General features: G+C 42.6%; 1 protein-coding gene across 1 annotated transcript in view; it reads left to right on the plus strand.

The window, feature by feature from the left end:
- abca2 (ATP-binding cassette, sub-family A (ABC1), member 2) overlaps window positions 1-23,135 on the plus strand; it is an 87,413-nt gene that overhangs the window by 38,017 nt on the left and 26,261 nt on the right. Inside the window, exons 10-26 of the mRNA XM_085178918.1 lie at window positions 91-219; window positions 370-537; window positions 2,558-2,654; window positions 3,640-3,813; window positions 5,603-5,705; window positions 5,943-6,057; window positions 9,896-10,086; window positions 12,439-12,589; window positions 12,701-12,905; window positions 12,989-13,153; window positions 16,318-16,498; window positions 16,797-17,009; window positions 17,245-17,441; window positions 17,686-17,859; window positions 18,533-18,726; window positions 20,438-20,558; window positions 20,662-20,952. Coding sequence (XP_085035044.1) covers window positions 91-219; window positions 370-537; window positions 2,558-2,654; window positions 3,640-3,813; window positions 5,603-5,705; window positions 5,943-6,057; window positions 9,896-10,086; window positions 12,439-12,589; window positions 12,701-12,905; window positions 12,989-13,153; window positions 16,318-16,498; window positions 16,797-17,009; window positions 17,245-17,441; window positions 17,686-17,859; window positions 18,533-18,726; window positions 20,438-20,558; window positions 20,662-20,952 — 2,869 coding nt within the window. The remainder of the gene's footprint in view (window positions 1-90; window positions 220-369; window positions 538-2,557; window positions 2,655-3,639; window positions 3,814-5,602; window positions 5,706-5,942; window positions 6,058-9,895; window positions 10,087-12,438; window positions 12,590-12,700; window positions 12,906-12,988; window positions 13,154-16,317; window positions 16,499-16,796; window positions 17,010-17,244; window positions 17,442-17,685; window positions 17,860-18,532; window positions 18,727-20,437; window positions 20,559-20,661; window positions 20,953-23,135) is intronic.

The following is a 23,135-nucleotide window of genomic DNA, read 5'->3' on the forward strand; positions in this document are numbered from 1 at the left end:
ACATTTTATTTATAGATATACGTATATTTGTTTATACAGATTCATACAGATTGTAATGAAAAACTAATGTGTTCACTTTTTTCTTTAAAGGCCAATGAGACATTTGCATTTGTTGGGAATGTGACACATTACACCCGGGTGTGGCTCAATATCTCCTCCCAGCTCAGGAATTTCCTGGAGGAGGGCCAGTTCCACAAGCACCTGGTGTGGCTGCAGCAGGTACATTTAAAGATACCACTGACATGACGCTGCAGTACTGTCTGTGCTGGAACATTTACATCCATCTTTTCCTAGATTTAGATTTTGAGTCAGCAGCCTTTTAATTGTGCTCTGCTTCTGCTTCATTCATCTTGTTTTTCTTTGCTCAAGTTGTTCTCAGATCTTCAGCAGCACCCTGAGTTGATAAATGGCACAGACACTGAGCTAATGCAAAGTCTGATGGAAGGAAACTACAGTCTTCCCAACACTTCCACCTTGCTAGAACAGCTGGACACCATTGACAATGCTGCCTGTGGCTGGACACACTTCATGTCTAAGGTCAGCACAGTTTTTATCTTAAATTTTACAAAGATAAAACAATGCATCACTTCAAAAACTTCGTTTTGACCTTATAAAAAAGCAGTACTATAAATTCAGCCACATGACCACATGAAGGCAGCGGCCCAGGTTTGAGTCTGATCCATGTATGTCTTCCCTCCCCTCTTGCTCTGCTTTTCTGTCTATCTCTACTATTGCTATCCAATAAAGGCAAAAAATAAAAACACTTATGCATCTTGGATAACTGTGCATAGTGTGGATATCGAGTTCAGAAGAGAAAAAGTTCTCATTAAGAAGAAAAATACCACAGATGATTTAAGAAGGGGCCTCCCGGGCACTGAATATGGAGCTGGGAACCAACTGGTGGACCTGGGAGGTGATCAGGTGGAAGAAAGTCTTACCTGGCTTCGTTAGCCAATGGGACTGCTGATGCAAAAACGTGGGTGTGGGAGGAGTTTGGGGACATGAAACAAGACTTTTGGTCAGCATCAAGGTGATTCTGGCAAACGACTCAGGAGGGGGATGCAGCGTTCCCCTCGCAGTATATAAAGTGGTCGCAGAACACAGAACAAGCTCTTTATCCTCCTGAGGTTATTTGAGGGTGTGTGGGAGTTGTACAGTTTTCATCAGGGTCAGCCCTGGGGTCAGCCCTGGGGTCAGCCCTGGGGTCAGCCCTGGGGTCAGCCCTGGGGTCAGCCCTGGGGTCAGCCCTGGAGTCAGCCCTGGGGTCAGCCCTGGGGTCAGCCCTGGGGTGTCTGGCCTGTTGCTGTGGGCCATTTGCTCCCTCTACCACTGCAGCGCGAGCTTGAACCATATTGTTGGCAATAAGTAGGACTCAGTGCCAGTTCTTGGTCACCAGTTTTGTTCATAGTTTTATGGACACATAGCCCTAGCAGGTGATGGAGGCTCTTGGGGTCTTGTTCATGAGGTCACAGATACAAGTGGTGGAAATTAGTTTCTTTCAAAGGGAGGCTGGGTTCTTCCCTTAGAGATAAGGTGAAATGTTTGTTCATCCGAGGGGGACTTGGAGTAAAGCCTCTGCTCCTAAACATCAGAAGGAGTCCTACTTGATGCCTCCTAGCTGAGGTGTTTCAGGCATATCGTACTGGGATGAGGCACCAGGCCATACCCAGGATATGCTGGAGAGATTATATCTGTCAGTTGACTTGGGAACAATGCAGAGGTGGTCAGGGTGAGGGAAGTCTGGGCTTCTCTGCAAAGACTGCTGCTCCTGCGAGCCAAACCTGAATGCAGGGCTGCAATAATATAGCATGCAATACTAATGACAACAATATCCATTCATTTTTATCTGCTTCACAACAACAACAAAGAAATAATCTTTATTAATGTTACTTATAGAGTGGGGTCATTATAAGACAAGTGACTGCTATCAGCTCATAGCTACGTCTTTCTTTGTCTGTTTAATCACGTACCAGTATTTCAAATGTTTGGATTACACATGAAAACACGACTGGTTTGATATTCACTTTAATTAACTTTTTATTGCTTGATTCCGGTGTCAGTCACAACAATCATGGATGACTCTTTGTGTTTATATTTTATTAAAATTGTTATTAGGAATCCGCAGATAAATGCAAAGTCACTGCATTAAATCACACTGAGAAGTTTTTACGTTCTATTTGATATCTTTGGACTTTGTAGAGAAAACAGAGACAACAACACACGATCCTACTGCGTGCTATAAATATGTGAAGACTTCAATAAGCTCATATGATGGTTTCATCCTGGTGCTAAAACACCAACAGCCTTCTGCAGTGAAACATGATTAGAATAGAAAAGAATAGAATAGAATAGAATAGAATAATCCTTTAATTGTCCCACAAGGGGAAATGTGGTTGTAACAGCAGCAAAAACAAAACAAAACCCACACATGTACAAACACATAAACAAACATATTTACATCATGGACAATAGTTACCAAAACAGAGCACTGTGCAGTTATTAAAATTAAAGTACAGATGAGTATCAAACCCAGTGTGTCTTTTACTTGTGTTTACAGGTCAGCGTTGATGTCTTCAAGGGCTTTCCTGATGAAGACAGCATCGTCAACTACACCCTGAATCAGGCTTACCGGGACAACGTTTCTGTGTTTGCCAGTGAGTCGCCTTCGCATGTCCGACTGTGATCATAGCATCTGGTGCAGGAGTGAGGTGGACATGCTCTAGATCTTCACAATGTCCTGTTTGTTCTTTGCTTGCAAAAAGGTCCCTTGTGTACCCACAGACCTTAGACTGCTTCCAGCTAGAGGTCAGCTGACTCCTGTCAGCTGACTTCCCTTTGGGCATATCTCCACTGAAGCTTCTTCAGGTCTAAAACCAATCGCTCCCAGATTATTTGTGAGAGTGAGAGTCGTCCATTATGAGGGTCGTTGGCCCCCTAATGATCCTCTACCTCAGGGGTCCCCAATCTCAGTCCACGAGGGCCGGTGTCCCTGCAGGTTTTAGATGTCTTCTTGATCCATCACAGCTGATTTAAATGGATAAATTAGCTCCTCAACATGTCTTGAACTTCTCCAGAGGCCTGGTAATGAACTAATCATGTAATTCAGGTGTGTTGACCCAGGGTGAGAGCTAAAACCTGCAGGGACACCGGCCCTCGTGGACTGGGATTGGGGACCCCTGCTCTACCTAATCACATGAGCCAAGGTGTGAAAACGAGTGTAGGTCACAATCACCATTGTGGACCCACTGTGAAACCTGGCCCCACCCAATCGTGTGATTTCTGAGGTCAAAAGGCCCAGGATGTGAGTGGGCGTTAAGGCATCTGGGAAGGATCTCAAAACCTATATGAGAGTGCCCCACACTGCTCCCCCTGGTGGATACACATGGCATTACCATTTGATTTCCTAATTGCCGTTTAGGGGCGTTACTACTCATGGTTGCATGATTCACATCACAGGCGGTCACTGCGCTCACCCATCAACCAGCAGTCAGTCAGGATCAGTCCTGTCAGGGATGAGGCAGCTGTTTCTGTTTCTATTATTCAGAGTCGTTCATAATCAGATGAAGCACATTAAATGCTCACATCAGAGTTTTGATGCAAACTTAGATTTTTTTACCATTCAAATGTTTCTTTCCCCAGGTGTGATTTTCCAGACTAATAAAGATGGCTCCCTTCCACCACATGTTATGTACAAAATCAGACAAAATTCCAGCCTAACAGAGAAGACCAATGAAATCAGAAGGGCCTACTGGCGCCCTGGCCCCAACACTGGGGGGAAATTCTATTTCCTGTATGGCTTTGTTTGGATCCAAGGTAAGGAACTGAAATTCACTTACTTCCCCAGTGCTGAGTATTTGATTGTTTGGTTTGTTTCCCTCAGTGGTTGGAGTGAGAATTCTCAGTCTTGTGTGGTTTTTGAACAGTATGTAGATCAACGGTTTTATGCACAGGACCCAAGAGGTGACACACTGATATCACTGCAGTTTCATTTGTTTTTATGAAGTAAAGGTAACATGCTTACCTCGCCTTGTGTCAGATTGGCACCCTGTCCAGGATGTACCCTGCCTCTTGCCCTGTGGCAGCTGGGATGGGTTTCAAGCCCCCTGCAACCCTGACCTGGATAAGCAGAAGGGGATGGATTGATGGGACGTGCTTACAAAGCTGCAGCAGTAGCATTTTCTAACTACAAATCATATTTTATTTAGTTGCTGAAAGCAGGGAAGCCACTCAACTGACACAGAATATTGAATGATGAAACCAGAGTGACAGATGTGTCTGAAGACAGCCAACGCGTGTAAGGCTGTTCAGCCAGGAGAGGTCATGGGCTCTGACAGGGTTGGATCATTATAAAAAGACTACAAATCAAACTTTCACGGTCACGTGTGTGGGGATGGAAGGAGTGGACCCAAATGCAGGACTCAGGGGTTTATTAGTCAGACGACTTTCACCTCAGCTCTTCCTCCAGAAAGGAGAGTGGTGCCTGCTCCCGCCTGCTATATATATATATATATATATATATATATATATATATATATATATATATCTCGGTTCGGTTTGATACTTTGGTGTCACGGTTCCATATTTTTTCGATACAAAAAACTGTTCATGCCTTTTTAATTTGTCATTTATTAAAATTATAAATATATATTTTAACTCAAAAGTACAGTATGACTCGGGTAAAGTTTGTAGCATGCGTGCTTGTTGTTTTTGTCTGCTTCCACTTGTCTTTGCACGAGGATGATGTCGGAGTAAATGTGCAGTCATATTCGTTGTGTTCCCACTAGTGCTGTCAGCGTTAATCTGAAATGACGTTAACGCCACAACACGGCAAATCTCCGTTAACGAGCTACCGCGGATCGCCCCGTGCGTGGGGCTGGACGGCCAACACGTTAACGAGCTAACTGCGCTAACGCACTAGTTCCCACCAATGTAATTGAGCATTGCTGGCACATCCAACATACTGTTTTACTTTTGTCCATGACGCGCTTACCTTCAGGGTCATACGTCACATGAAGACCAAAATAGTTCCAAACGCCAGATCTGAATGAGGGTGGGGGAGGTTCAATTTGCCATGTTGCAAGGAGAGCTTAGCTTCTGTCTTGCTAGCTTGTCCTGCGCTCAGTGAATCTGTGTTCGACTACTCCGCCTAGGCTGCACTGTCGAGTGCAGATCCACTGAGCGCTCAACACAGACAGCACCGTCAGAAGGAAAGTTGATAAAAGAAATTAAAAATTTTGTATTGTTCGATACATATGCGTACCGAACCGAAAGCACTGTATCGAACGGTTCAATATCGTTGCACCCCTAATATATATATGTATATATATAATTGAGTCCGTTATATTTTATAATGTTCTAGCTCACTCTTTCTCCATATTTATGTTGAATATTCCCATGAAAAAGGTTTAAGCATAAATATAAAAATATTATATATATTATATATATATATAAATATAAAATAAAGGTTATATAATTCTACTGTATTGTATATTTCATCATGTGAATTTAAAAAAAATCTTAATTTTGTTAAGTGATTAATTTATAAATCAGTCTGACTCACAACTTCCTTTATTACCCAAACCGTCACTGTTCTCTTGTCCAGACATGATAGAGAGAGCGATCATCAACACATTTGTGGGACATGACGTGGTGGAGCCTGGCAACTACGTTCAGATGTTCCCCTATCCATGCTACACCAGAGACGAGTAAGGAACGGACTAACACGTAGCCCTGTACTTTATTTATTTACTGTGATTCTGTTTGTGTGATAATAATAAACAAAATAATGACAAGTTACCATCAGAAAGTCGTGTAAAAAGATGTCTTAAGCAGTTTGAAAAGTTCATTTAAACGTGACCAACGATCAGTTTGGATGAATATCTTCCTCCATCATCACATCTGTTACTGTGATCATCAGCTCTGTGTTACTGTTTTCTTTGCAGTTTTCTCTTTGTGATTGAGCACATGATGCCTCTGTGTATGGTGATCTCCTGGGTTTACTCAGTGGCCATGATGATCCAGCATATTGTAGCTGAGAAAGAGCACAGGCTTAAAGAGGTGAGTGTTTGTTAGCGTGAATGGTCCACATGACAGCGTGCTCACGCAAAGATTATTGGCGATGGGAGCAAACGATTAGTTTTAAAACAAAGCAAAGTTTGAAACTTTAAACAAACAAATATAGGGCTTGTATTTACATTTCATGCATGTCAACACCCCCCAAACAAGTCCAGCTTATTGCTGGTAATGTGGACCAGTGTCTCACAGCAGCTGGACAGTGATGGACAGTGATTTCAGTAATGGGCCCCAGCACTCATGTACCTGAGGTCCACACCCACCCTCAATAGATAAGAAGATAAAGGTCCAGTGTTCTGCAACCAGGAACCAACTGCATGGTTCCTCCTGAAGTCTGATAAGTAGACAAACTTTCCTGACCAGATCCAAGATGAAGCCACTCTCTCCTCCTCTGGTAGAAACCCGTCATACAAGCTGAGGGAATACAAGGATGCTCACCCTTGCTGTTACCTCTCACCCAGACCAGTGGAATAAATGTGCACCAGCAAGCAGCTGCAAAGAGTCACCAGTGACCTGCTCCCAGTATGTGTGCAGCTGTGTGGCTCCTTTATTTTTCCTTTAGTGTTGAAAAGCAGAGTTGCTCCAAAATCCATGGCAGCATTGTTCCACGCTGTACATCAGCGCGCAGCCTCAGTGTTGCTCTTTGCTGCCTCCTCTCAGGCTACTGTGATACTGCGACCACGCCGGCCTTAAACACACAAACATGCGTCTATGTTCTGCTTAGTAAACTTGTTTCTTGATTTTGTGCACGTCACTTTTTACATTTTCACATTTTTAATGATAAGATTATGTTTTTTTACATTGAGTAATACCTTACACCAAATACATATTATATGTTAACTTGTTGAAGGGAATTACATTTTATAAAACAGTGTAAAAGTACTTTTAAAACATGAGAAGTTTTATTCAATCTTATGCTGATAGGTTAATAAAAAAAAGACTAACTGCTGTTTCTCCCAGCAGTCGGGGACTCGTCATCACTTTCCTCCTGCTGACGGCGTCCCTGTCTGACCTTTGACTTCTGTTTATCGTACACTCGCTCACACCTCTCAGTGTGCGACATGTCCTCTCTGGGCACCAGTATAACTCAGTGGGCGACCATATGACACATGGCCACAAGGCAGCAGCCTGGACTCTCTCTGCTCACCTGTCTGTCGTCACAAAAAAACAAGGGGCGATCGTGGCTCAAGAGTTGGGGGTTCGTCTTGTAATCGGAAGGTTGCTGGTTCGAGCCCCGGCTCCGACAGTCTCGATCGTTGTGTCCTTGGGCAAGACACTTCACCCGTTGCCTACTGGTGGTGGTCAGAGGGCCCGGTGGCGCCAGTGTCCGGCAGCCTCGCCTCTGTCAGTGCGCCCCAGGGTGGCTGTGGCTACAATGTAGCTGCCATCACCAGTGTGTGAATGTGTGTGTGAAGCGCTTTGGGGTCTTTAAGGACTAGTAAAGTGCTATACAAATTAGAGATGGACCGATCCGATGTTACGTATCTAAATTACTGACCTACAATCGGAGGACCTATATCGGAGAGAAATATAAAAATATAATATAAAAAATATAAATATAAAAATTTAAAAAAATATAAAAATATAATATAAAAAATATAATCCGATCCATTAAATATCAAAAAAGCACCTCACAAAACTTGGCGACGTGGCGAGCTGGAGCAGTGTGGTCACGTGATAGAGCGGCTGTGTGTATTTGTAGCCTGCTAGCAAACATTTCATCTCCGAGGAAGTTATCTCAGAGAGAAGTAAAGCAAGTGTGTAAGTTCATCTCTGAATGAACTTACACGTTCATTCCCGCGTTAAGCTTAACAACCGATATATGGAGCAACTGCCTCTCTCTCTCTCTCTCTCCTGCTGCTACTTCAATCGTGAAACTGATGATCAGCTGATCGGCTTTTCTGTCGCGAGTCCGTCTCTCTTCTTTGTTTTTGGCCCACTTCTCACCAGAAAGAGGAAACCAGCGGCTGAACAACAGCAGCACTATTAAGCTTGATAAGCTGTTGTTAGAATTTATTTAATATTATTTCTACACCAGGATCTTTTTCTATGCAGCTGACGGCTGTAACTGTGCAGGGGCGGATCTAGCACAGTTTAGCCAGGGGGGCCGATAGGGCATGAACAGGGAAAAGGGGGCACAAAGACATACTTTTCTTTCTTATTCTCATTTAAAATATCTAGCTTTTAATTATTTAATAATTATCTGAATCTTACATCCAAAGTTTTAATCTGATGTAAAATATATAGAAGTCCATTACTGTATATAATAACTATTAAGTCTAATATACCCTAGTAAGCTATAGTACTTTTTCCTTTGGGAAGGTACCATCTGTGCAGTCTGCAATTCTGTTGAAGAAAGATGTTGAATCTATTTAATTATTCTTGAAAAATAATTTATTTCTGTGAATTTTTTTCACCCTGCATCAAATTAAAGTTGATTACATTGATTAAGCATCATGAGGAAGAGGGTGGTTCCCTATTTTCTTTTGCTGGGAGTTTGCAACCCTATTAGTTAGGTTGCTTAATATTTCTGCTAAGTACTCTGTAAAATACCAGAATAGGGAGGATGGAGCAGGTTTAACTTTATTAGATTGATCAGTGTTGCTGATCTATGAAATATTTTGGGCGCAGTGTGTTTTTTTTACATGCAGGTATAACAGAATAGCTTTAGTGTTGTTGTTTTTTAACTTGAGTATGAACTTATACAAAAAGCAGCAAGATATTAAAAAAACAGTTTTACTTATTAAAAAACACACTATATCGGATTCATATCGGTATCGGCAGATATCCAAATTTATGATATCGGTATCGGACATAAAAAAGTGGTATTGTGCCATCTCTAATACAAATACAGACCATTTACCATAAAAACAACATTAAAAAACCAAAATCGCTCTGTGCAGACTGATCATGATGATGAAAGACAGAAGACTGTCTTTATTTGCTTTGTTGTGAAGCAAACAGTCCCTGCAGCATAAGTCAGGCCACCAGTGGAAATATGTAGAGAGTGACCCAGAATTGACTTCAGCTTAGTGAAATACACTTGGACATTATCCTGAACTCTGTGTGTTACATTAAAAGTGTGTGTGTGAGTGGGTTAACGTGGGTTATAGTGGTCACTAGAAAAATAACACCACTCCCTTTACTTCACAAAATTCACTTTCACAAATTTTCCAAATTTATCATTAAAAAACAAGGATGTGTGTGAAACAATGAGTGACGGATCAAAGGAAGTGTCTCAGTCTGGAAAAGGTCAGAAAGCCGTTTCTAAAGTTGGACTCAGCGAACCACAAATGCCAGAAACACAGAATAGTGGTGACCCCTCCCAGGAGGAGCCGACCAACCAGAGTTAACCCTGTTTTTCTGTCTCAGGACCTGAAGCCTTGCTGTGGTAAACAAAAACAGGATTTCTGCCAAAACATCCAAATGTCTGTCCATCTGTTTGTGACCTCAAGCTGAAGCAGCTTCAGCGGGACAATGATCCAAAGCACAGCAGCAAGTCCAGCTCTGGACTAAGAAACACAACTCTGACCTGAGTCAGACTGAGATGCTCAAAAACCTCCAGTGTGGCTGAATTACAACAGTTCTGCCAAACTTCCTCCACCGAGTGTAAAACACTCGCTGCCACTTATCACAAACACCTGAGTGCAGCTGTTGCTGCTAAGGCCCAACCAGGTTTAGGGGCCGTGTAGCTTTGGGGGTTTTGTCCACTTATTCATAAATACTTTTATTTGGAAACTGCACTTTGTGTTCAGTGTGTTGTATAAGGCTCAAAGACTTTTTCACACTACTGTGCATAGTAACCATAGTGTCTCTCTCTCAGGTGATGAAGATGATGGGTCTGAACAATGCAGTGCACTGGGTGGCGTGGTTCATCACGGGTTTCGTCCAGCTGTCCATCTCTGTCACTGCTCTCACGGCCATTTTAAAGTACGGCCGGGTGTTGCTCCACAGCGATCCCTTCATCATCTGGCTGTTCCTCACCATTTATGCCGTGGCTACCATCATGTTCTGGTAAGACTTTGTAAATTCCTCACTGCTGGCTCAATGCCTCAGTGTGCACAGCTCCACGGATAATGTTTAGTACAGTTCAGAACAGGAAGGGGATACTATATACCTCCAATATATCTACTGGTGTGCACGAGATAAACTGCTGAATGTATGAATTGAAATGCTATGTGAATAGAGCATGGTGCATTTAAGCCTAGAAAGATAAAACTCATTGAAAAAAATTAGGAAATTGTCAGTTAGCATTTATCGGTACAGAACGCATAATTAAATTTTTACCTCTGACAGCAGTTTGATAAGATTGAGCACGTCCTTCCTACCATCTGCAATCAGATCTTATTTGATACTCGCTGATCATTCTCACTTAAACAAGAGGGTGAATGAACTTTAACATGTGTGTTTTCATTCGTTACAAGAAGCACTCTGAGCACAAACCTCCACCAACCAGCTCTCTCTTTAGGTTTCAGGGAATAAGATTATAATATGCACATATTATTTTTACTTTATTCTCTTAAAGAATACTTTAAGACGTTTGCAGCATGAAGAGTGCAGGCTGTTGTTATTTGTCCTGTTGAAACCCACTTATTCTATTTTATTATTTATTATGTAGCAAGTACACGTGTAGCATTCATTACACATTTAAATGTTTCGTTGACCTTGAAGAAGAAGTCAGACATCAAATGATATTTAAATATTAATTAGATATTTTCTATTTGTTGACAATCCACACGACTGTGAATATAAACTCTCCACCATTTAACGTTTCATTGTAATTGATTCAGGACTTATCGAGGCATCATGTTTACAGACATAATGACAGGATGAGATGCATGCAAACTCTACCAGGGAGTTACTTCATTACCTGAAGTAACTTTATTACCATATACCAAATAAAATGTCCGTCCTTCCTGCGAGCAGTCTTTATCCTCGGCTCCTCTACCAGAGGCCTGGGAGCTTGAGGGTCCTGTGCAGTATCTTTGCTGTTCCTGGGAGTGCGCTCTGCTGAGGCCACGCTCCCTGTTGGGGATCGCTGCCCTGAGTGCTCCGATTAGGACTGGAGGCCTTCACCCTCCAAATCTTCTATTCAGTTTTATTTATACGGCAACAACAGTCGCCTCAAAGGCAGACCCTACAATAATACAAAGAACACAGAATGTCCCAACAGTTAGATGACCCCTGTGAGTAAGTGCTTTGGCGACGGTGGGAAGGAAAAACTCCCTATTAACAGGAAGAAACCTCCAGCAGAACCAGGCTCAGGGAGGAACTCACATCTGCTGCTATTCGATGGGGATGAGGGGAGGAAGACATGATATAGAAGCGAGACAGAGATTAATAATAACTAATAACTAAATGCAGAGAGGAATGAGAAAGGTGACTTGAGAAGAAACACCCAGTGCATCATGGGAATCCCCAGCAGCCTACATCTATTGCAGCATAACTAAGGGAGGATTCAGGGTCACCTGGTCCAGCCCTAACTATATGCTTTAGCAAAAAGGAAAGTTTGAAGCCTAATCTTGAAAGTAGAGATAGTGTCTGTCTCCTGAATCCAAACTGGAAGCTGGTTCCACAGAAGAGGGGCCTGAAAACTGAAGGCTCTCCCTCCCATTCTACTTTTAAATACTCTAGGAACAACAAGTAGGCCTGCAGAGCGGGAGCGAAGTGCTCTGATAGGGTGATATGGTACTACAAGGTCATTAAGATAAGATGGGGCCTGATTATTTAAGACCTTGTATGTAGGGTCTACCTTACAAGGCGCCTTGAGGTGACTGTTGTTGTGTTTTGGCACTACATGTAGACTGACTGGGCTCCCAGTTGGATTTTTGCAAAAAGGTGGCGTTCCCACCAGGGAAGAGTTGCTGTCCCAAGTGGAGGAATTGAAGTATCTTGGCGTCTGTGATGGAAAACAAAAGATTGACAGATAGATTGGGGCCATTGTTGCATGTAGTCCTACCTGGAGGAGGCTCAGGGCACGCCGGAGAAATGTTCCTCCAATGGTCCGATAATCCCCTCAGTGTTTCCTGAGAGGAGATAGACGAGGTTTCTGGGGTGAGTTAGGTCTGGGTCTTGTTAGGCTGCTGTCCTTGAGACATGGTTATTCATGGTCGGATGGATACTAAGCTGTCAGTATGTCAGTGTAAGAGGAGTTTGTAGTCAGCTCCTGTGGTCAGGACTTTTTTTCAATCAGTGCTGGAGGTTTCTGCCAGATATGGAAAACCTGTCTTGAGTTTTAATGTTATGTATGTTATATGTTTAATGAACCTCGTCTTTATATTTAGTGATTTTGCTGCACATCTCATTGTATTTTTAAAAACTTGTGGAATATGTCATGAAACAAATGAAGCGTATCTTTCTTCCCAGTTTCCTGGTGTCAGTAATCTACTCCAAAGCTAAGCTGGCTTCTGCCTGCGGAGGAATCATCTATTTCCTCAGCTATGTGCCCTACATGTACGTGGCCATTAGGGAGGAGGTGGCTCATGACAAGATCACTGCCTTCGAGAAATGCATTGCTGTAAGGCATTTTACATCACCAATCAAAACTCTTTGAATTTGTGGTGCGTTGGTCAAATGTTCTTTATCTGTTGTGAAATCAGATAATCCACATTGTTTCCTTCTCTTTTAGTCTCTGATGTCCACCACAGCTTTTGGCCTTGGCTCCAAGTATTTTGCTCTATATGAGGTAGCAGGTGTTGGCATTCAGTGGCAGACCATAAGCCAGTCACCTGTGGAAGGCGATGACTTTAACCTCGGTCTCTCCATGATGATGCTCATCATTGATGCTGGCGTGTACGGTGTGCTGACCTGGTACATAGAGGCTGTGCATCCAGGTGTGAAATCCTTTCTCTCTGGTTTCCTCCCAACAAATGTTATTTAGGAATCTTCTGCTGATTCGATTTTCCCTCTTCATTAGGAATGTATGGGCTGCCGCGCCCATGGTACTTCCCTCTGCAGAGGTCCTACTGGTCTGGCAGTGGTCGTGTCGAGACCTGGGACTGGCCTTGGTGCGGAGGTGGAGCTGCCAGGCTCAGTGTGATGGAGGAGGATCAGGCTTGTGCGATGGACCACCGGAGGAATGGTAAAAACCAACAACATGGTGCTCGAGGACAAGATTCTCTTCTTCTGTAAAAGGATAAATATGATTCATCCATCCATAATATCATAATAATATTAAATATTATTATTTCCTTACACAGGAACCTTTCCAAGTTTGCATGTTTGAGCAGGATTATGAATTTCCAGATTCCAGTGTGACACACGAGACAGTTCCGTCCAAATTCATGGGCTGCTTCCTCCTGAGGCCGCATTTGTAGACCGATTACGTCACAGCGACGCGCCGAAGGCTGTCCAAATTCGTAGACTCCTCCGAATGCAGCCGACAAATGCGTCCTCCTTTTCCCCGAATTTGAAGGATGGGTTGGGTGTGTCCTTCGTGGCCTACCATATCCCAGAATTCATAGCGCGGCCCAGCCAAACTCCAGTTTAGCGGCCGCTACTAAGTTTTAAAATTACTCCTACTAATCTTTCTGGGTCACAAAATAAACTTTTAACATATTTTCAGGTGAGAAAGTAGCTGTGTAAACATCAAATATCTGCTCGGTTTATCAAGATATCGCATATTTGCAAAAGTGCTTCGACGTTTTCGGAGACGTCTGTTACCCACCAACTCGATAGCTCGCCGGGAGCTCGAGGGTCACTGAAGCCGCCGAGAACGGCACAACTCCCGGCACATCATTTTCAGATCACCGCGGACTTTCGCTGCTCGGGTTAAACGTAATATATAAGTCACTTAGACAACCTAAAATGTTATTGTTGGGCTTTTTTCAGTGTTTTGTTTGTTCCTGAGTAAATCGGTTTGGCTGAGATTAAAGTTATTAGATTAGATTAGATAAAATAAAACTTTATTAATCCCCCGGGTGGGTTCCTCCTTGGTTTTTACACAGATGACTAAACGTCAAACAGAAAACTGATTAAACAGAAGTGTGAGACGGTCGAGAATTTACACCAGTGTCCTGTTATATTTTAGATAGCAAGGAGCAGACGGCCGAGTTTATTAAACTCCACCGAGACAGCGGTGACGCTAATCAGAAGGCGAGACCGTCCAATTTCACAGCCGTTTACTTCCGGCCTACCCGACCTTCTGAGGACCCGGCCCACGTAGACCGCGAAGGACGGGTCCTCAGGAGGATGCAGCCCATGAATTTGGACACGACCTGATCAGAATGACATGAAGCCACGCCCCTTTTATTTCCTTATTTGTCCCGAGTAAATAATAGTGCTGAGTTCAGATCTCCATGCAGAAACCACAGGGTCTCTCCCTGTTTCAGCCATGTGATTGTTTGCCTCTCCTTTTATCACTCCCTCCAGTTAATACACGACACCACGGTTCTTCATTCACAGATTTATTCTTCAGTCACACTTCTCCGAAACACCATAAAATCCACCGTCAAACTGTCATTACATAAAAGTGCAGAATGACCAAACATAAATATTACAAATAAACATTTAAACCCAAGTTAACAAATACGCGATAAACAAACACAGTTAACATACCTCGCTGGCTGCACGTAACCGTGAGGGAATGAGTCCGCTTCAGGAACAAAAACTCAACCAAAATAATTCCCAATTTCTTCTTCTTCGCAGCTTTCTTTTACCTTAAACTGCTTATTTATTCCTTCTTCTGACTTAGTTAACTTATTAACTTAGCTTCTTTGCACATGCTTTTGACTTCCCTTTACGTCACTTAAAGGGGCCTGTGCACAATAGTGATGGGTCGTTCGCGAACGAAATGGCTCTTAGAGCCGACTCTTAGACGTGAACGACGCGAGCCGGCTCCTTATCGCGAGCCGTCACGTGGGTTTTTTGTTTTTTTTTCTTTCTCTCACCCTCTCTCTCGCACTTTTTTTCTGCTTCACTCCGCACGCGAGCCTGGTGCTTTACGCTGGGCAGAGGGGGGAGGGGCGGTAGTTACACTCAGTAGCACAGGAACAGAGAGAGAGAAAGAGAGCAGGGACAACAACATTAGAAAGGTATAGTAATCGTCCACAACTATTTTCAGTTGCAGATGATAAAGGATTCAGAAAGTTTATTCATGCAGGCCCATATGACAGAGAACATGCATCTTTTTTTTGTTTTCATATTTTAATTTATATTTAATTGTGTTGTGGTTTGCAGTGTTTTGTGTTGTTTCACTTTAAATTTGTAAAAGGAAAAGGCTGAAAATTTAAATAGTTAAAATTTGAAATGTGAATAGTTGATTTTTGTATTATATGATTTATTTATTACATTTTATGTGGAGTGAATAAATAAAAGTATATTTACAGCCCCTAGAGACAAAGCACGTACAAACTTCAAATCACGTACAAACTCCGAAGCACGTACAAACTCCGAAGCACGTAAAAATGTAAAAACTCCGAAGCACGTAAAAATGTAAAAACTCCGAAGCACGTAAAAACTCAAAACACGTACAAAACACAACAGAAGTGATCCAGAATGCTAGGCGCAGTGTTGAGCTTTTATTACCTAGTGGCTACACAAGCCAGCAAGTACCAACGACCCGATTTGGTGTGTGGTAGTAACAGGTAAATGAACTTTTTTAAAAATTATTTGAATATATATGAGTGCCTGTGTATAAATACACAAACAATACACACATGCTTTCAATTGTGTAATTTAAGTGATCTAGTAGCTCTGCTTTGGAAGTTCAGTTCATGCTAGAAATGTGTTTTGGAGTTTGTACGTGCTTTGTCTCTAGGGGCCACGGCATATATTTATATATAAACATATATAAATAAAACCACTTTTTTACATTAGTAATTCCTTTTGTGCATAATTTTATATCATTGTTAATAATAAATTAATTAAAGCAACAAAACAACCTGAAGAGCCGGTTCGGAGCCGAAAGAGCCGGCTCTTTTTAGTGAGCCGAACCGAAAGAGCCAGATCTCTAAAAAGAGCCGGAAATCCCATCACTAGTGCACAACACAGAATGAACCTTAGTTCCTACCTAAAAGGAACAACAATAAATAAAGGAAATAAACATACATGAACACAATAAAGTAAACAAACTGACATAATTTACATTTATGGCAGTTAAACCTTTACTATTTCATCTTCCTCTTAGTGCTTTTAACAAAAGAAGTGGAATTAACGATGGAGAAAAACACTTTTTAAATCTATATTTTTATAAATGATTCAGATTTTGTTCTCACTGCTTTTTCTTCTGCGTCATTCCAACTCCAGAGGAGATCCGCGGGATCGAGGAGGAGCCCAACCACCTTCCCCTGGTGGTGTGTATAGACAAACTGACCAAGGTGTACAAGACAGGCAGTAAACTGGCCCTGAACAGACTGAGCCTCAACCTCCATGAAAACCAGGTGGTTTCCTTCTTGGGACACAATGGAGCTGGGAAGACGACGACAATGTGAGAGGCAGTGTGCAGCATGTAGTAATGGTTTTTATTGTGCAGCTCCGGCACTCTGACCTGTAACCTTCTTTTTAGATCACACTGAGACATGCAGGTTTTATAAGACTTATATATGATGAAATATAAACATGATGTGTTCTTAAATGTTCAGCCTGCTGTAGCTACACACAAAGAAACAAAAAAAGAAAGTAAATATGTGATATTTTTTAAAGTTATATTGGACCAAACAACATTTAAGCAACAAATCCTGTTTAATGTATCGCTGTGACCTGTAATCTAAACTGTATGTTCACAGGTCCATCCTGACAGGATTGTTCCCGCCCACGTCTGGCTCTGCCACCATCTATGGCCACGATATCCGCACTGAGATGGAGCGTATTCGCCAGAACCTCGGGATGTGTCCACAGCACAACGTCCTGTTCGACAAGCTGAGTGTGGAGGAGCATCTGTGGTTCTACTCTAGGCTCAAAGGCATGGCTGAAGAAGACATCTGCAAGGAGATGGACAAGTCAGCTGCTTTCATTCAATTTTATTGATGTAGCGCCAAATTACAACAGCAGTTGCCCAGAGGCACCTTGTATTGTAAGATAAAGAGCCTATGGAAATTCAAACTGTGCATATATAAAGGCTCTGAGGTCACAGCACAGGCTTAATGCTGTTTAGTTGTTCGGGACTCATTAGGGTTTAACTTGCCTCACAACTTTTCACTCCAGTGTCAACTCTCTCTGTCTGTGTGTGTCCAGGATGATTGTTGACCTGGAGTTGTCCAATAAGCGTCACAGCTTGGTGCAGACATTGTCTGGTGGGATGAAGAGAAAGTTGTCTGTCGCCATTGCCTTTGTTGGTGGTTCCAGGGCCGTTATCCTAGACGAACCGACCGCGGGGGTGGACCCCTACGCCCGCCGAGCCATCTGGGATCTCATCCTCAAGTACAAACAAGGTGAGTGACTCCTGGGTATCGTGCAGAGTGACGTGACATCAATCCAGGGATTTAATCCTCACCAAAGATATTTAATGTTGTTCAGTCTGTTCATATTTCTTGTATGCATGTGGGGAAAAATGTCCTCTGTGTTCAGTTTTCAGAACATTGTTGCAGAGGCACTCTCTGTCCTTTTTCTGATGTCCTGCTTGGTAAATGTAACCCAAACCACCTCCTACATGTGTGTGTGGCTCCTCTGCCTTAGGCCGCACAATTCTGCTGTCGACCCACCACATGGATGAAGCCGACCTTCTGGGAGATCGCATCGCCATCATCTCACACGGGAAACTCAAATGCTGTGGCTCCCCGCTCTTTCTCAAGAGCACTTATGGAGATGGATACAAGCTGACGCTGGTCAAAAAGCAGAGCGAAGGCCGAGGTGTGTGTGTGTGTGTGTGTGTGTGGTAGTGTTTTTATTTCCTGCACCTGTGATGCTGTCAGCCTACAGAGCATTTGCAGATTTACACTAACAAGTCCAGCAGAGCCCCTTAATGATACATATGGTCATGATTTATGAATGCATGTGTGCATTGGTATACACAGAAGTGCAATCATATACACTGTGTACATTGTTTGTCTGCTATATGATTTGTACATTTGGGATTTTATTGGTTTTATTTGACATAAGATGTCATCTTGAGTGGAAGATGGAAATATGTGCAACCTTTGTCTATTCTTTGGTGAATTACAGTAGAAAATACATGACGTGGTGTTCTGGTATCATCACAAATGTACATCCAGCATTCACGTCAATAATCTGATTATAATATAATAATTTCTGAGGTGAGTTCAGTTAAAGGAGCACCTCATAAATGATGTTTGCGTGGAGTTGAACTACACACAGGTGTTAGAAGCAGAGCAGTAACACGATTATTAAACCTTCAACCAAAACTGCTTTTAATAGAAAGGCAAAACAAAAGCACACAAGCAGAAGAGCTCCACACTATGCAAACATGTGCCCACCACCCCCACCTACCCACCACCCCCACCTACCCACCACCATGCAAAAACCAAAAGTCTTCATGCTTTGTGTTTTTTCTTTCGATGCTAAGGCCAGGCCAGCCAGTTCCAGCCTCCGTCTCTGTCTCCGTCCTCCTCTCTGTCGCCTTGCTCAGAAGTTCAGGTCACTCAGTTTATTCGTCAGTTCGTGGCTTCCTGCCTGCTGGTGTCCGACTCCAACACTGAGCTGTCCTACGTGCTGCCGTCTGAGGCTGTCAAGAAGGGCTGTTTTGAGAGGCTGTTTCAGGTACATTTACACAAGCAAAGAAAACTCTACAGAATAAACTCACAGCTATTGATCAAGGTTGGTAGTTTGATCCCTGGTTGCTCCCAGTCTGTATGCCAAATATCCTTGGCCAAGATACTAACCTCAAGTTGCTCATCAATGCATCCATCAGAGTGTGAATGATTGATAAAAACATGTGTAGAAAAAGAAAAAAGTGCTGTTGTGAAAGATGAGTGCTCAGTAGAAAAGCAGGTCATTTACATCTTTTCTGATGCTGGTGCTGATACGTTTGTTAGCATTCTATATGTGGTCTGGCTAATTGCATAAAAGACAATGTGTTTTAAATTTAATCTAATTCAGTTTTATTTATATAGCACCAAATTACAACCACAGTTACTTCAAGGTGCTTTTGTAAACTAACAACTCCACAATAATACAGAAAACAACTCCCTTGGTGGCTGTGGGAAGAAGAACTCCCTTTAAACAGGAAGTAACTTCCTGCAGAACCAGGTTCAGTCAGGTCGCTATCACTCTGTGATAGGTCGGCTGTGCAGGGAGGAAGACAGTAGAACTGTGGATTAATAACCGATGGATGGATGAATGGGTGGATTTGGCCTGCACCAAGCAGACCCCCCACCGAGCACCAAAGAGGCCCAAACCAGGGGAAGCAACTACAAATGAGTAGCAGTAGGGAGGGGAAAACCCCAGCCTCCATGACCATGGCCTGCAGTGGGCAGGGCTCAGCAAGGCTCAGGCCAAATATACATGTTCCCAAAAGGAGACGAGCAAAACTGGGAATGAAAAAACTAAATGGGATATAATAAAAACTTAAAATGACATAAATAAAGGACAAAGATGTGGAAACCACACAAGTAGTACTAAAATGTTGAACTCAAAATGCTAGTACAAAGACCCAGCACTATCACTGTAAGTGTGACATAAAAAAAACTTTTTAACAGTGTTGTAGTACCCAAACCTCAGCAGATCTTAGCATGGTGTGAGAAACGGGGAAAAACACAGCACCTGACACAGGACCAGGTGCTTCATTTGACCTGCTGTTTGCTGAAGTCTCATCAGAAATGATCTGACTGTAAGAGTTTCTGTCAAGAAGCCATTCTTAAGGAAGTATGCCAAGTTGTGCAAGAACTAGACTGAAACAGGCCTTAAGAATGAAGCCAAGTGTTTCATTTTTGTATCAAATCCTCAGTTTGTAGCAATCAAAAGAAAGCTGAGCATATTTACCTTTAAAACATCTTGACATAAATTTGTTATGATGTTTTACAGGTCCATCTCATAATTAAGCCAGCAGTGTTGCCGATTTTGTTCAAATAGATGGAAATATGAAAGGAAAAAAGTCTGGTAAGCATTGGCTTCATTTTTTAGTGATCCCAAACACACTGCAGTGCAGTAAAAGCATATCTGGGTGGACAAATTCCCAGTGAAACACTATCAGCCATTCACTGACCTGCCCAGGAACTCAATGTTATTGTAGCGGTGTGGAATAATCTTGACAGAGAATGAAGCAAAAGGCAGCAAACATCCACAGATAAGCTTTGGAATATCCTTCAAAAGCCTGAATAAGTGTACATGAAGATTACTTCAAAATAAAATTCATTCTTCATTCTGTGCTGAAGAATAAAGGCGGTCATACATAAAGACAGACTTTGTACTCTTCTAACAATCTTCAAACCCTCATTTTGCCTTATTTACTAATTTGCCATTGTGCCTCCAGGCTTTAGAGAAGAGCTTGGACTCCCTGGCACTGACTAGTTTTGGGGTAATGGACACCACCTTAGAGGAGGTCTTTCTCAAAGTGTCTGAAGAGGACCAGTCTCTTGAAAACAGCGATGCTGGTGAGCACATGTTTCTTATATGTTCATATGTGTGTTTTGACTTCGTCAGTTGGCACATGGCTGACATGATTACCTTCTTCCCACCCCTATTATCTCTGAGCAGACATAAAGGGTTCGCCGGGGGGGAGCTCTGTAGGGAAATCATCAATCGGTTCAGAAGGTTTGGGGGGACCACAGGGTGAGACAGGATCCCAAGTGGAGCCTGAGAAGCCGACGGTGGAACTAAACAATCTGGTGAAGTGCTCCACACTAAGCCAGAGCCAGTCTTCTCTGATGTCCTCCTCATCTGTCGGCTCAGTGAGAGGCGATGAAGGAGGGCTATATACCGACTTCTATGGAGATTACTGTCCGCTCTTTGACGACAGACAGGGGGCTGACTCTGCTAGCCTCCAGGGTAAGACAACAACAGCAGCAGATGTACTCTTGTTTGATCGTTCTTTACATATCCTTCATGGATTTATACACAAATGAAAAACATTTTTGTTTGTTTGTTTGTTTTTTGCTAGTTTATTTTTTTTAACTGTCTGTTTTAAACTTTACACTGACACCAAAATTAAACAAACAAATAACCAAAACAACAACAACAAAAAGAACAAAAAAACAACAACAACAACATAGCAGAACAAAACAAAACAGACAAAACAAAACAAAGAGACAGGCAACCCGGCTCATGAATACAAAGAAATAAGTGGAAAATCACTTTGATTATGAGATACGATTAACAACACATATATGTAGAATAGCAGTGATCTGCTTGCATTATACCAAGGCCCGTGAGAAAATAGCAGAAATATCCAAACCGACATACGCCATAAATGGGTCCCATATTTTCTGAAACTTTTTGTCCCTACTATGTAGCTTGCATGTTAGGAAATCTAGTGACACATATTCCTATACCGTCCGGTGCCATTGAGTCTTAGACGGGGCCGTGTCCGTGATCCAGTTCAAGAGGACACATTTCCTTGCACAGAAGGTTAACAGTGCATAGAGCTGCTTTCCAAACGTCCCCCTAATTTTGTCGTTTGCCACTCCCAGTAGCATACACAGTGGATTGCATTCAGTGTCAGTGGTGGTAGATCTTTGTTCTGTCTTCACTGAGATATTTGAATGCTAATCAATAAAACATATCACTCAAAAATTAAACAATTAAACAAAGATCTTATCCAGTTCACACTTTATGAGGAACCAGAATTGTTGTATTTTCCGGCAGGACCATAGACAGTGCGTGAGGTTGCCCACCTCTATTTTACATTTAGGGCACAGCGGAGAAAGGTCTGATTGTATTTATGGCGTTGAGAAGGTGATATGTGAGCTCTGTGTAGGATTTTAATTTGGATTGCCTTAACTTTATTACAGACGCTCAGAGATTCAGCATTCTCCCAAACTTTGTCCCAACCTCGTCACTGATCTCTATATTTAATTCCTTTTCCAAAGTCCTCTTAAAATTGATTGTGTCAGTGACCCCAAATTCTGTTGACAGGCCATAACAAATTTTTATAGAAGTTCTAAGGTTTGGCTGAAATATCTGCTTTTCACATTTAGAGACAGTTTGATTAGTGAGTATTGTTGTAGCCCTCTGTATATGGTCCCTCACTTGTAAATATCTAAAGAAGTCATGCCTATGAATGTTGTATTTATAGATTAGATTTTTGCTAGTTTATTAAAAAAATCTTTACAAAACCATTTTCTTACTCTGCAGAGGCAAATGATGGTGGTGCACTCTATTGGTTTTAGCGTCTTTTAAAATGTGTCAGGAAATGATGGTTGGAGACCAGATGATGCAGAGTGACAGTGAATCCAAAATTTGGGAAAAAATGACTTTAATAAAAGAACAAGTCAATCATCCATCCTTCCCTCCCTTGTTATGGGGGCAACAGCCTAAGCAGAAAAGCCCTGATCTCCCTCTCCCCAGCCACCTCACCTCACCAGTGTGTTATGGACTTGCTCCAAAGCCTCCTGCAGATGGGTCATGCTGACAACATCTAACCTAGGAGGCAGCCAGGCAGCATCCTTGTCAGATGTCCGATATGTTCTTCTGATATGGAGAAGTAGCAGCTCTTGTTCCATCCTGAGGTTTGACTAATGGACCAGCTGTCCCTGAGAAGAGACCTTTCTAGGGAAGCTGAGGAGTGTGACCCCCTCGTAATTATCCACAGCATGTCTCTCACCCCAACCAATCACAGCAGATGGCCCCGCCCCTTCCTGAGCCTGGTTCTGACGGAGGTTTCTTCCTGTTAAAAGGGAGTTTTTCCTTCCCACTGTCGCCAAAGTGCTGCTCATAGGGGGTCATATGATTGTTGGGTTTTTCTCTCTAGGTATCATTGTAGGGTCGACCTTGCAGTATAAAGTGCCCTGAGGCGACTGTTGTGATTGGGCGCTGTATAGATAAAATTGAATTGAATTGAAAGAAACCCTCTGATCCCCCCCCCCCCCCCTTCTTAAAGATGGGAGTCACCACCCCAGATCTCCATGCAGTGCTGCAGAGGAGTATCAATCAAAACAGCCCCACAAGATTTGGAGCCTTTACGAACTCAGGGCAAACCTCCTCAACCCCAAGGGCATGGCCAGGCTCTTGGT

The sequence above is a fragment of the Neolamprologus multifasciatus genome, chromosome 12 (genome assembly GCF_963576455.1).
Source record: "Neolamprologus multifasciatus chromosome 12, fNeoMul1.2, whole genome shotgun sequence".
In the NCBI taxonomy this organism is placed as follows: domain Eukaryota; kingdom Metazoa; phylum Chordata; class Actinopteri; order Cichliformes; family Cichlidae; genus Neolamprologus; species Neolamprologus multifasciatus.